This window comes from Harpegnathos saltator, unplaced genomic scaffold (genome assembly GCF_003227715.2).
Source record: "Harpegnathos saltator strain DR-91 unplaced genomic scaffold, Hsal_v8.6 scaffold209, whole genome shotgun sequence".
NCBI lineage: Eukaryota > Metazoa > Arthropoda > Insecta > Hymenoptera > Formicidae > Harpegnathos > Harpegnathos saltator.
The window spans coordinates 31319-46554 of NW_020229994.1; the positions used below are offsets into that span (position 1 = coordinate 31319).

The 15236-nt window shown below is 50.1% G+C and overlaps 1 protein-coding gene across 1 annotated transcript in view; it reads left to right on the forward strand.

Annotated features, from left to right (window-relative positions):
- LOC105187292 (agrin) overlaps positions 1-15236 on the forward strand; it is a gene marked incomplete at its 5' end in the record, with an annotated part of 54353 nt that overhangs the window by 20122 nt on the left and 18995 nt on the right. The window contains 6 exons of the mRNA XM_025298183.1: positions 110-343; positions 970-1266; positions 2381-2530; positions 3656-3916; positions 5245-5391; positions 6590-6826. Of these exons, the coding sequence (XP_025153968.1) occupies positions 110-343; positions 970-1266; positions 2381-2530; positions 3656-3916; positions 5245-5391; positions 6590-6826 (1326 nt within the window). The remainder of the gene's footprint in view (positions 1-109; positions 344-969; positions 1267-2380; positions 2531-3655; positions 3917-5244; positions 5392-6589; positions 6827-15236) is intronic.

The window sequence follows — 15236 nt, forward strand, 5'->3', positions numbered from 1 at the left end:
TTTATTCTTAAAACACTTATAAAAAGATGTCGGGCGTTAATTAGGGTTAAAGACTCAAAGACGCCGCGCGCGTAAGCCGCGTAAGCAGAGGAGACCGAATATTTTGCAGAGCTATGCACGAGGGTGGAGTGCGAGCACGGGGCGCACTGCGTGGCGGGCGTGTGCGTGTGCCCGAAGGTCTGCCCGGAGAGCAGCGGGGAGCTGGTTTGCGGTAGCGATGCGAAAACTTACCAGTCCGAGTGCGAGCTGCAGCGCGCGGCCTGCGGTAGAGACCCCAAGTTGCCGGCGTTGCACGTCACGTTTTACGGGGACTGCGGCGACAGATTCGCCGTGGCGGCATTGAGTATGTTCCCGGAATTACGTACCTAGCTATACCTGTCTCTCTTTCTCCACCCCTGTCGCGCATCCCGCGTGACATTCTCGCCCCGCGAGGAACGCTCCGCGGTGAACGAACGCTCGACGCGCGGCGATAAAACACCCCCCCTTCGTTCGCGTGGCCGGAAGCCCGGCCATGGTAGTCTCGCGCTATCACGCGCGGTAGGGGAGGGGGGGCGAGGAACTCGCGATGAAGGGCCGTCGAATGCGAGCCGACGTACGCGCAGCGTCTGACGAGGCGAAACGACCCTTTGAGCGCGACGCTCGGAACTTCCAGACGCTGCTTAGACGTCTCGAACACACCCTTAGCGCGGCTATAGTCTTCGGAAGTTGATGAACCCGCGACAAGAACAAGGCGACGTTGTTGTCGCCGTCGCAAGGCGGTAACGGTGACGCGTAATTGAAAATAGTTGGCGTGAATGAGCGGCGGTGGCGCGGCGGTTCGTTAGAGCCCTCCCTTAACGCTAATCGCGCGCATTAACCGCACGTCATTAATGACCTGGCAGTCTAACGCTCTAACGACGACGGACCGCGCTGTCTCCCTCCTCCCTCCCTCCCTCGCTCTAACCGCCCTTAATCGCTTCTAACACGCAGCGACCAAGTCGACGCCCGCGGTGACTCGCGTGGCCACCACCGTGGCCGAGGTGACCAGCACGCAGGAGCGCGAGGCCTGCAAGGACATCCACTGCGACTTCGAGGCGACCTGCGAGCTCGGGCCGGATAAGTTCCCCAGGTGCAGCTGTAGGTTCGACTGCGCCTCCATCTCGCCGGAGAACATGCGACCAGTTTGCGGCAGCGACCTCAGGACCTACTCCTCCCTCTGCGCCATGAAGATGGAGGCCTGCCAGCGGCAGCAGGAGCTGCGGCTGAGACCTCTCGAACTCTGCCAAGGTTGGGAAGCGCCGGCGAAAGAGTCGCCGTGAGATCGGCCCGCGAGATCGACGCGCGACACACGCACTGCCTCGCTCTCCGAGCCAACTTCGGTCTAACCACCCTGCTTGTTGAAATTGCTTTTCCCACGGCTTCACCGCACCGCTGTCGCTTCGGTCTCACGAGGGGAATTTTTGTGGCAAAAATCACGATAGGCATTTTGCAGCCGGCGAACACAGCGATCGATTATCCTTCAGTTTCAAGTTTGATATTAGGTGTGATTCGGTTAATTTTCAAGCTTGACGAGGAATAAATTGCTTATAAGGATGTCTTCTTCTCTACCGTGGAGGCCACTTATTGCCAGAAGGATTGTAGCAAGCGGTGGGAAATATTCCGATTGAAATAACTGAAACAATAAACAATCCATTTTTCCGTCCTCGTCGGAACACTCGGAATGAAACGAAATACTTACTTACTTTGGAAGCTGTGGCGTCAAAGAACCCACGTTTGATTTGAATTCAATATTTTAGAAAGTGTGACATAAAAAATTGACCGCGTCCCTTAAAAAAAGAGAACTTATTACTAGTTTATATTTCAAGGACGTTAGGAAAATGTTCTACGCGTTCTTTAGCAAAAGCCTTACTGGGCGCCTCAGCGAAGCAAAGTCGACTGACAGTGCTACGCTGGAGGACGTGATAAGGTCGACGGGAATTTATACGGCAGAAAAGCACGATATTCTCTCCGTGTAGATCGAATCACTCGCACTCACAAATGGCCGCTTGCTTTCCCTACTGAGTCCCGGAGGAAATTTCATCCATTCGCGGCATAATACACGATTCCGTCGCGGTATATTCCGACGAGCGGTTCGCGCGTCGAGGCTGAAACGAACGAGCGAATCAGACCGCGATAAATAGCCGTCACATCGCGCGTCAATCAGCGAGCCGACGAAGAAACGTCGTCCTCGCGAGTGATACACGACTCGTCGCGATATATTCCGACGAGTGGCGATTCGCGCTCGAAGGCTGAAACGGGCGAATCAGCTCGCTATAATATCCGCGATTGCGCGTTGATCGTCGTCGCGCTTTACGACGAACGAGTCGATGAGTATCCTCCTCACACCACGGCATCTGTGCAGGCATGGAAGTGAAGCCTTGCAACGGCGACCCTCCGATAGTAGACGCCGAGGGCAAAGAATACGACTGCGGTAGTGGACCGGAACGCAAAGACTGCCCTAGCAATAGTTACTGCCATCAGACCACGCGATTCGCTCGTTGCTGTAAGAAAGGTTAGCGAGCTGACACTCTTATGCCCAATTTCTTCACCTCTAGATAAGTTGTCGATAACTTTATTCATGAGATATCTGCCAGAATCGGTTTCCTTCACCTCTGCGAAGTTTGTATCCGACGGACAAACTTATCCAGTACCTGAAGTAGCGGATATCTGGCAGATATTAATTCCAGTGCCCTGACATAATTAAAAAATTACAATAATACGTAATCTACCGTTGCTGTTGCTGTTTTTATGAAGACACACACAACATGGATTTGTTACTCATGAATATTAATATTTTTGAATCTGACGAATAATGATGATGATGATGATGAGGGATTTGTGATGAGAAAAGAAGACCCTATACAATAAGAAATGAACCGAACAGTTTTCAAGTGTGGAATGATACGGAATTTTTCGAACGATTTCATTTGAAAAAGAATATAGCGCTCGAATTGTTACATGCAATTGAAGACCGATGACGTTAATACTGTGGAAATTACCGTAATTAGTTAATACTAGCCCGGGAAAGAATATGTCGCTGGCAGAATATGGTGACTTATAGCAAGTTTCTAACACATTTTGTGTCAAAAGCTAGTAACATGAAGAATGGCTATCTGTTAGATACCAGTAACCAGAGGTTTTAGTGAAGAAAACGAATTTTTAGTTATCTGACGGATATCTTTACCTGAAAGATAGCTATTGGGAGGTGTGAAGAAACCGGGCATTAGTCGTAATGCCGGACCGGCTAGCAACGTCCACACGCGCGCTCGAATTGAGTCTAACAATTAAGCCTGGATTCCCGCTATCCGCTTATGCGGCGACAGAAACAATTCCGTCAGTCCGTCGTTCCTTCTCTTTTCCCTTCGAGCATTCCAATGGGAAAGTGTCGAGGAACATTTCGGCGGATAGTGAGAATCAGCCTTAACACGGGATCCTCCCCGCGAGGGAGATGTGCCGATTCTCCGCGAGAGAATCGATATCGAAAGCGCGTCTATTCGCGAGACGTCAGCCCCGCGTTTCGATCCCGAGGACCCTCGAGGATCAACGTATCGCCGTGTATTAAGTCGCACGAGCTTCCGCGACGCACGCGACGCGGCGCGAGATTCGCGCTGACAGTGACCGCTTGCTGCTTTTCCAGTCCAGGGGATCCAGGTGGTAAAGTGCGCGGATTCATGGCACGGCTGCTGCCCGGACGGCAAGACCGCCGCCCTCGGCCCGGACAACGCCGGCTGTCCGAGCTTGTGCAACTGCAATAGGCTTGGCAGCGTGTCCGACACCTGCAACCCGGAAACCGGTCAATGCGAATGTAGGCCGGGTGTGGGCGGTCTCAAGTGTGATAGGTGTATGCCGGGTTACTGGGGGCTGCCGAAGATTAGCGAGGGTCATCAGGGATGCATACGTAAGATTGAAATCAGAATTAGCGCTCTGCGACTTGTGTGGAGCACGTCTTAGCGAGAATATCCGTTATAACGTTGCGTGCTCTCGTGCACGCAACGTTGTTATACAAGCTGAGGCACCGCCTCTAAAACAGACCGTCTGAACAACTTTGAAGATATGCAATAGATAGAAAAAATGTTAATAAATACAGAAGTTGCAGGGTTTCTAATGACGCGTCACACAGCAACACTATGTATGATCTTGAATAGCGTCATCAGGGTTTGAAAGTTACAGAAGGACCACCTTAAATTTTTTAAATGGAAACCCTCATTTTTATTGTATTATTTTTCTTTTCTATCAATTAATTTGGACTTTTGTTCGAAACATTTTTTTATTTGCCTCAATTTATTCTTTTAGATATTTCAGGAAAACTTGATAACTTTTTCAATCTCAAGATTGACTTTTGAAATTTCCCAGGATAATGAAGTTAACAAAAGTTAGGGCGCTGTTGTAATAGCATTTCTTAAAACCGAATAGAGTATAGAGTCTAGTATTACTTTTTCTTTCGACAAATAATTATCAAGCTAAAAGTTACCAAGTTTTCCTTAAATATCTCAAAAAGTATTAGACAAATAAAAAAATATTCCGGACAAAAATTGTCCAAATTAATTGGTAGAAAAGGATGATATGATAAGAAAATGGAGATTTCTATTTAAAAAATTCAAAGTCACCTTCCTGTAATCTTGATGATGCTATTCAAAATTATTGCTATTGCTACGCGTCACTAACAACCGTATAATTTTAATACTTTTGCCGTCTTGCATATTCTCAAAGTTATTCAGATGACCTGTTTTAAATGCCTCACCCGGTATAACGCGGTCTTCGGCCGTAAAATATAATCTCAATAAGAATCTGATGAAAAGTAGTAGCCCCCTGTCCTAAAATGAATATATTTTTCCGATCGTGTGATCGACTTCTCCATCTTTTGTCGTGTACGAAGATATTACTCGTCAAGATAATCGTGTCCGCGATTTAACTTTGTTACACGAGAAACCACCCCAGTCGAAATTTTCACCCATTTTCGATCTAAATTGTCTGAAGGAACAATGGAGATTTAATTTATATGGAGACTCGATTTAGCAGAAAAAGCGCAATATCCCGTAAGAAGATCTCTCGGCAACGATTAGACACAAACAAAAGAGACTGATTATATAGTACTAAAAATTAGCGTTAAATGAAATACCGTGTGAAAGGTCGAAGGCAGGATTTCATCTCTTTCGACTCGGCATAGACTTGTACTAACAAACTTACGAGTGGATATAAATCGTCTTTTCTTCCTCTGATCCGTAGCATGCGGCTGCTCGCTATTTGGCTCAGTCAGGGAAGATTGCGAGCAGATGACGGGACGTTGCGTCTGCAAGCCCGACATTCAAGGGCAAAAGTGCACGATCTGCAACGACCACAACAAAATACTCACGCCTACCGGATGCTACTCAGGTATCATGCGTAAGAATAATCGACTGTCGATGTAATCGCGACTAGCCGAACGCAAAGAGGAGAGAAATAAAATAATCGCAACGTCTGATTACATACAACCGCAAGGACACGCGCGACTCGCTCGCGCGCACGTGACGAACGACAAAGTTCCTTCGTCGCGCGACTGGTCTTCGAATCGCATCCTGAATCTGAATTTTGCTTCGCGACAGCTCCCGTGTTTCTAGCATTCCCCGGGCATTGCGACGTTACGCTTTAAGACCACCCCCTACGACCTAGGTAAAATTACCTAGGTCGTCACCTGCTAGGCTAAATTATTCCACACTTTCATGCACATAAATATCTAGGGAGTAAAACAATATTTATTCGCGGTACTGAGCACCGACAGTATATTCGCTTGAAGCCCAATTTCTAAATTTTCTTTGAAATAAAACAATTTCTCTCTTATAAAAATGTATATTTTTCTCACTTGAACAGAAGTGTCTTTTCATTGTCAAAAATGTGTACGTTAACGTAAGAGAATACGTCACCAGTACCCGCAGAATGAATATTCGTTTTCCAGATATTTCTGTTCTCAACGTAGAATTACGTTCGATCGATGGTACAAAAAAGAACCATTCCTTCATCGCCATTCATAAACAATTCGTAATCGTATCTCTCGCGTAGCAACGCGTCCATCGGAATTTTTAATTTCCATAATCATCTTCTGCTTCACGTCGTCGTGTCTTTAATTCGATGAGCTCTAAGGGGGTGAGCGCGCCGGTCGAGCGTCAACATCCCGACGGGGGCTACATACCAATGACAGGCAATTTCGATTCGATTTTCAGAAAATCGATCTTTTGCTCCAAAGACCGGTTCTTCAATTCTCGATTCTTCTCTGCCCGACTTTTGTCGATTTGTCTCCCGAACATTCACCCCAGCTGAATCCTGCGTTAAACGAAACAACATTGACGAACGAATCGAAAGTCGGTTCCGCACTGAGAGAACAGATCCGTAGAGACATCGAGCAGGGGAGAATCGAAGAGTGAATTTTCCAGGAAAAGTTCCATTTTCCGAAAAGCGAATCGAGAGGTCATCCGCCCCACTGACACACGCTCGTCCGTGGATGGCTCCTCCCCTGCACGACGACGACGACGACGACGACGGTCGCAGTGAGCGAGCGTGATTTTATTAAAGCGACGCTAACCCGTTCTGCTCGCAGCCGATACGATACCGCCCATTCCGACGTCCTGCAACGAGCTGGAATGCTATTCGGGTGGCCACTGCTCCGAGATCGGCAACGCGCATTGCGTCTGCCCGTCCTCCTGCCCCGCGGACATACCGGCCGTGCCGGTCTGCGGCAGCGACGGGCAGACCTACGACAACGAATGCGAGCTACGACTGTACGCGTGTCGCCACCAGGCCGACGTGGTGACGCAGGCCTTCGGCCACTGCAGAGGTGGGTTCACTGAGCGTACGCCGAACAGGTCGCTTTTCGTGCTGCGCTACTGAGAGAGTCCTGCCGTCTCGTTGTGCGCCTATACAGCGTACCGTTCGCGCACCCTTGTGTGCCGGGAGTTAACGCGGCGAGTTAACGAATTAATCACGCGCGCGGCGCGACGAGAGCGCGCACGAGCCCTCGTAGAGTTCTCGTAGAGACGCAGGCCCGCGCCGGCCGTCGAGGACAAATCCCCGGGAGTAGACGCTGTCTGTTAACGAACCCCGCATCTCTCTACCTTAGAAGAGGTAACGAACGCTCGCATCGGCCGGAGCCAGCCCTGTAGTTAGATACGCGATAATCGCTGTTCGATACTCGTAGTACTGAAGAGTATGCGCCTTACCATAGAAAATAAGAACCGTGTCGACAGGAGTGATCGCGTCGGTTACGGCGAAGGTGGTAGCGCGCAGGGAGAGGGTCTCTATCTCGGCTCGATTCACGAAGGATCGCGCTCGTTGGGGCTGATCGACGTTGACGAAGTCACGTTTCTTTTCTCTTGCCCTTGCTTCCCATCTTCTTCCTTATTTCTCTTTATTTTTTGCTTTATTTTTTCCTTCATTCCCTTCCTTTCCCTTCTTTGTCCCTTCTTCTCTCTTCCGTCTCTCTTCCGTCTTCTTACCCTTTCCGAGACGAGTCCCCTGTCCCGACGAGGTCAACTTCGAAGTAGAAACGCGACACCGGGAGAAACCGTGGGATTGAACCACGGGAGGGAAGAACTGGAGAATGACACGACGATAAGTGGGGATGAATCGAGGACCGAGATCCTTCTCGGAGACGACTCGCGGAAGAACGACGGCCTAGGAAGCCGGGCAGCAGGATGACCGCGCGCGCGCACTCTCTGTGACACGTGATCGGTGCGTAGACTCTTTCGAGATAGGACGTTATTAATTAGAGCAGGATCCACGGGCGGACGTAGACGAGGCGAGAAGTAGTCAGTGTCAAGTGAGTTGTCTCTCTCTCTCTCTCTCTCTCTCTCTCTCTGTCTTTTCCCGCGCGCGACGAGCCTAATTACGAGGGAGTAACAAAACGCCCAGAGCCTGAGTCCTATAGAAGAACCGACTAACCAGTAGCCTACTTTGTATATCCAAACGTGATAATAAAAAGCTCATCAAGTTTCTACTGACATGTATATGTATATATGTTTGTAACCCCGCACCCGCAACAAACGGAGCACAGGCAACGCCCACACGCATTCACACACTCACTCACTCACCCCCTCACACACCCCTGCAGCCATACTTTGCTTGCTTTCTTAATCAAGGACAGCGCGCGTTGCCGTCGCGCCCGTCGTGAATAACAACTCTGTGATTAATAACAAACAAGTCCAGCGAGTCGCGAACGGAGGAAGGAAGGAAGGAAGGAAGGAAGGAAGGAGGGAAGGAAGAAAGAAAGGAAGCAAAGTGAGAGCGAACGGGACTCAGCTGCATCGAAGTCGACAGGGGAAGCCTCGCGATATAAGACGCGACCGCGAATCGGATTGAATGAGAGCGCCGTGTTCGGCCATGTTACGATCGCGAACGCCTTGGCTGTTTCTCGGTCCCCTCGTATTTATGGAGCTGTGAAGAACGCGCTAAGAGCGCGGGATGGACAGGACGACGTTAAACGCGTACGCATGAATACGCGCACGGTTGCCTCTCTCGTGAAAGCCATCCGGAGGCGGAATTGCGTCTAAATGTATTACGTACTCGACTCTCTCTCTCTCTCTCTCTCTCTCTCTCTCCTCTCTCAAGATTTGTCGCTCGCGCTGGCCTTTCGCCCCGCGGCGCACACTCGATGATTTACCGGTGCGTTTTATTTCCCGCGCGCAGGAGAAGAAATACGGCGAGAAGCCGCACGTTGCCGCATGGCTCTCTGGGTTCGCTTTGCGCTGCAGGCTCGTCCCCGGGGCGAGTCCCCGGGGGAGGAGAACGTGGTCGGCGGCATGAGGGAATGACGGCGAAGGGGATGAAGCGACGTGTCTCTCCCTCTCTCTCTCTCTCTCTCTCTCGCATGCACGTGCGCGCGCGCGTAAAGAAAGTTGGCGTAAAGAACGTTAACTCGCGAAACTGCGCTGGCCGCGCGAAGGCGGTTTTAACTGAATCACCGCGGACTTTCAACGGCGATCTCGACTTAAGTGGCGCCCGTGGGACGTGTCCGGAAGAACCGACATCGAGAGAGCGGTAATTGGCGAGAAGAGGTGTACCGGTCAAAGTGGCCGGCGACCATGTTAAACCCGCGTGTGACGTCTCCTGCGCGGCAGGGCGATGTACGTAGCGAGAGACTTTTGCGACACGCGAGTTCCCGAATTATCGGTCGCGACAGTTTTATACCGCGAGTCGCGGGCGAAGTTCCTCGACGCGACGGAGAGGCGACGTGTCCCGCCCCCCCCCCGCCCCCTCGCGGGGAGGGCTGGGGTGATGAGGTTGCTCGTTGGGAGATCCTGTTCCTGGGATATGCAGGAGTCTCGTTCGGTTATCGGAGAACACATCGGTGAGCCTGCGATATAATATTGTCGCGATGGACGTGAGTCGTCTCGGCAGAGAAGGAAATGTATTGAAATTTACCGAACGGGACAGTTACCCGGAAAGTCACCATGCCGAAACGCCGAATGGCTAGTTGACCTCTCAGAATGCAATTTTGCCGATCTGTCGGAGGTTTATTTTGTGTCGTGTACGGAGATGTGTCACTCGCGGAGGTAATCGTGTCTGATAGCGTGTGACCAGCGATCGTTACACGTTTAACTTCGTTGCACGAGAAGCGTTAGCCGAGTCGGAATTTTGGTCATATTTTCAGCCTGAAGTATGCCAACATTGTTCTAATTCTGGAGAAAGGAAGAGAGGGCCCCAATGTAGATTCAATTCATATAAAAATTGCAATTTTATTCTAAATATTATGAAATCTACAATTTGCCATTTACAAAAACTTCAAACGCGAGAAAACTCTGCAAATCGCGATGCTTGGAAAATGGTTGATACAAGCTTCAAAGTATGAAATTAGCGTTAGGTATTGAGATCGAAAGCTGGATCAGAATTTCGCCTCGGGTGCTTCAAGAGAATTGAGATATATCGTCTTGGAGTCCGTTCGGGTTCCGGCATTGCGATTTTTCCAGCCGATTTATCGCTTTCCGAAAGTCCAAGTTTTCGATTCCTCGGCAGAATGCACATGTCCGCCATGTTGTCGCTCAGGATTGTCGCGCCGGGGAAGTTCGTCATTACTACTGGGAGCTGTGACGAACGACGTCACATTCTACGACTTCTGCAGACGGAGAAAGAGAAGAAGAAGAAGAAGAGCGAGGAAGATACGAGACGCCACATCTTCGAGCACACTCTCGTCGAGCTTTTGCGCGCGGTCGTCGCGACGCCGATGACGAGAGGGCGTCAGTCTCTCAGCCGGGAGCAACCAGGCGCACGCATTTTCTTTCTCGTTAGCGCGAATCTTCTTAATTCAAACAACTCTCCGGGACTGCCTCGTCGCGATCTAATTTCGCGAGCCGTTGATTATCCCGGCGCGGAATTCGGCTCGACTCAATCAGACCGGCGAGTCTAGCGATGCGGTACGATAAACCGCTGCAGAAAGAAGACCGGGAGACCCTCCGCGCTCACCTTCCTCTTACCTTGCCAGCGACCCTCAGCCTCTCTCCCCCTTTCTCTCTCTCTCGCTCTCCAGTTCTCTCACCCCCTCATGCTCTTCAAGATATTCCGAACCTCTGACGAAGTTCGTGGAACGAAACGTCGGAATCTATTAAAGTCTCCTGCTCACCCCGCGAGCCCCAACCCCTTATTTTCGATTGCTCAGCCCTCCCGCTCGTCCCACCGCCGCCACCTCCTCCCCCTCTCCCCTCACTTTCAACCGGTCCCACGTCTGCTTCTCTCTCGTTGGAAGTCAATCTCTTAAAAAGTTCTTCGGAGCTCGTCCTCCAGAGTCAAACATAAATCAGATTACGCCGTCCTCGCGGACTCCTCCTCCCGCTTCGCCCCCTCTTTACGTTGTTGCCTCCCCCTTCCTCATCCCTCACCTATTCCTGCTGCTCTTCCTTCTTCCCCGTCGACTCTAGCAGTTCCACCGAGTGCACACCGACTTCGCTAGAGGATCAACAGCGCCCTTCTCTCTTTCTCCCCCTATTCACTCTTTCGATGTACTTTTTTATCCCTCTGGCCCAACGTCGACATACGATATCGACGTGAAGGCGACAACGGCGGAGCCGTTGAGGTGGAAGTGGAGACGGTGTCGGCGCGGCAACGAGAGGCAAAGGGGAGCCCAGGACGATATAGGTGCCGGCACTTTGGATCCTGTAAATAATGCATGCCGTAATTTCTCGCGACGGCCGCCGCACCGACTTCCTGCGCGGCCTCTCGTGCCGGAGGATGTAGACAGGCGGCGGGCGATTGGTCGCCGGCGATGGCTCGGATGTCCTGCGAGCGTGTGACGCCTTTGACGCAAGCGCGAGGTATAATGATTGGATTATCGGACGAGAGGCGAGAGGATATACGCACACACACACATACACACACCGACGCGCACGTACACACGTCAGCAGGGGGGAAGGGAGGATGCGTCGCATCGGGGCCACGAGGGCCGAAAGGATGAGAGCCGAGCTGATCATCGGATACGATCGACGTTTACTTTTTCATACGATCACGGCGAAAATGCGGCCGCGCCAGAGGGACGCGCGACCTCCTCGAATCAACTCGCAACGACGACGGCGATAAATCAATATCCTTGTAATGTACGCTTGACGTTAAATTCAGCAACGCGGACGGACGTCGCTGATCGACAAGATGAGGTGCAAGCCGCGTGCGCTGCGATCTCGAGCGATATATACTTAGTCTCAAAATAGTTGACGGTCAATAAAAACTTCATCAGGCAGAAAGCTCCACGAGATATCGATCGGCACGCGGCGACTTCGCCGAAATTCCGCTTGCGTGCAGAGGATTTTCGACCGCCTGATCGAACCGGCTGACTTGAGACTCTTGATATACACGCGATTGCCGAGGGCACGTATTTCGAATTTCCCGAGATTCTGAGATTTCATATTTTCATTTCTGTGTGAAAAACTAACTCGCTTCCTTCGGCGAGTAAAACGCAACGTTCGTTTTGCACAACGATGTCAGTTTGTCGATCCTTAAGGACTAGGATGGGTGAAAATTCACCGGATGATATCTTTTTCTAGATAAAAGTAAATTTAATTACATGAGTTAATGTATATTTTTCAAGAGAAGGTTTTATAATTTTCATAAATATCTCAGGCTATTTATGCTCAAGTAAAAAGTTCTCTTTTACAGTAAAAGGTTGTCGTTTTTCCTTCAAAAAATTGTACATGGTTTAAAACAGTTTTACACAAACTTTTACCAAATGTTTATATACAGTTCGTGCACATTCAAAAAAATAATAAAGAAATTATGAGTCAAAATTCACTCGTCCTGGTAAGGAAAAACATCCTGATATTCAAGGATTAATTTCCAATCTTTCGTAGAATTTCACTCGAATTACACGCCCTCGATTCGTTTCGCGGCTCGCTGAGACTCGAGTCCCTGGCGGATGCAAGTCGCCAGCGAGTCGAGAATGAAGAAATTTCGCGTCCGGAAATGTCGCGTTGCGTTACAAAGTGCCGCGTGTCACTCGCTTAATCGAGAAATGCATCAGTCGACGCGCAGTCTGCCGTCCGATCTCGACTTCTTGGCCGCGACGGCACCCAGCGGAGCCGTCGGAGCCGACACGTCGCCTCTCTGGCGAAACGACATCGATAAACCTGCTTCACGAGCCGTGTAAATGTACTCCGAGTTTGCTAAAAATAGCCATCAACAGGAAACAGGAAGCGGTAGAGATTCACCGGTCGTAAAACGTCGGCTCGTATCCTGCGCGTCGCGTCCGCTAGCCCTTGCGGCGACACCGTCGAGATCTTCATCCCTTAAATGGACCGGAGCTGTTACCCGGCAGCGAGAGAGCGTTGTATAATGTGAGAGAAAGAGCGAAAGAGAGAGAGAGAGAGAGAGAGAGAGAGAGAGAGAGAGAGAGTGAGGGAGGGAGGGGAGCAGGAAGCCGACGATATTTGCAGCAGCGACAACGGGAGCGGATGGGCTCGTCGACGCGTTCTCGCGACGGAAGTAAATAAACGAATCGATTATACGGAGACAAATAAGCGGGTGGTTGTCGGTAAACGCGGGAGGGTGGAGGACGACAATGCGGGGGTGTTGGTGGTGTTGCCGCCAGAGGCGGACAGAGACAGAGAGAGAGAAGCGGGCACGGGCTTGGCCCGGCCTGACCTGGCCTGGCTCCGGGGATGATTGTCGAGGGCAAAAAAAGTAGCGATAGTCCTCGACGGGCAATAATAGGAAGCAACGCGACAATTGGAAAGTAATTAAAATCCCATCAAGACCCGCTCCGACTCCTGTTAACAGTTCCGCGTTACTCCGAGCCGATAGAATTAGCTTTTCGATTTTCATTATTTAGAGAAACTCCGACACGCCACGCTCAGCTGAATCCTGTCGCGCCGCGCCGCGCCGCGCCCTCTTCCTCCTCCTCCTCCTCCTCCTCCTCCTCCTCCTCCTCCTCCTCCTCCTCCTTCCCTTCCGTCCTCTCCTGTTCTTCTCCGCTTCTTTCTCCTCCTCCTTCTTCTTCGGCCGTTCGAGCGAGACAAGGCGAGTCCGTTCCGCACGAATAGAAATGAAATAACGGATAGCCGGAACGAGAGGGAGATAATTTATTTAATGCACCCGCATATCGAATTCCCCGCGGACGTTGACGTAGTAACGCAGTTAACAATCCGCCGATATTAGATGAACGATCGGAGAGGCAGGAGGACGGGGAAAGGTTGATGAGAGAGAGAGAGAGAGAGAGAGTGAAGATGAAAGAGAAGCTCGTTGAAAACGCGAACGGTGTATCTTGCGTTTTTCCGCGAGTCAGGCGAGATATCAGTCTTATCAACATTACGCTGATTGATTTCAATCCTGAACGAAACTAGATTAAGGCTCTCGTGATATCCGATCGACTACAAATTAATACTGCAAGGCCCGTGAGACTTCAATCTCACGAGAAGATAGCTTCATCTATTCACGTCCTTCTCTCTCTCGAAGAGGAGCAAACATTTCTTCGGTTAAATTCCGAAGATAAAGGACTGCGCGTATGTGTCACGACACGAGGAACAACATCTTGCGAAGTAAATCATTCGCAGAAGTATAAGGAGAAAGGAGAGAAAGAGGAAAGGAGGGAGAGAGCGTGAGAGGGAAAAGAGGAAGGACACAGAGAGGCGGGGATATGGAGAGATTAGGGGAGAGCTGGCGGAATGGCTTTCAATAGTTCAAGTTTTTGTCGAAAACCTCGGATGTAGCTTTCAGGATCGCAACTTAAATCACTGCGATAGCTCGCCGGGCGATTCCAATGACTTTTACTCGTTCCACCGAAATTTTTCGGCAGACAGCGAGCAGGGGGGACGAAATCGTGAATCGAAACGATAATTCTTACCCTCTCCGCTGAAAGTTACTTTCCGACGATGTTCCGACCCTCCGAAGAATACCCACATGACTGTGTCGTGTGTCGGCTATACCCGCTATACGTCATATTCGAGGCCGCCTCGAATGTTGCAGCGAGCGTGATAACAACACAGCCGTAACGATGCGATATTTGACACGTAAAAGATACGGAAGCGCGCACACGCGTCGCGTGTGTAAATTAATTAATGTTCCCCAAGAGAGTAGCACGTTTGAGCGCGAGAATTGATAAATTAATTTCGAGCGAACTCCGCACTCGGCTTCCACTCGCTTTTTGTATTCGGATATTATTATATTAAAGACGTGTAATTTTATAACGCCAAAATGCCCGCCTCGGGCATACTTTCGTTAATCCCGGCAAGAGAGAGATGGATGAACCAATTATATCTCTACGAACCTCTCTCCCCCTACTTTCCCTCTCTCATTCTCTCTCTCTCTCTCTCTCTCTCTCTCTCTCTCTCTCTCTCTCTCTCTCCCTCCAGAAAACTTTATTTCGAAATTAATTAACAGAAATCCAAACAGAGAGAAAGTGTATGAGAGAGAAAATCAGAGAGAGAGATAGAGAGAGAGAGAGAGAGAGAGAGAGAGAGAGAGAGAGAGAAAGAGAGAGAGAGAATAAATGAGAGAAGGGGAGGAGGAGCTAGGAAGAAGAGACCTACCTTTGTCACAACGATCACGTGCATATGTGTCGCCATCGTTATAACTTTTAATGAGAAGAAATTAATAATATTATAATGAAACTTCAGTGACACAATCACGAGAAAATGCGAATCCTGTCCGGCTAATAACGTTACTTACCGTACGTGTATTACGTACGTGCATGATCGAAAGCGATTTCTGCGGCGACGTAGTAGCGTTAGTTACAGTAGCGGTGGTAGTAGTAGTAGTAGCTGATTAAAATCGGC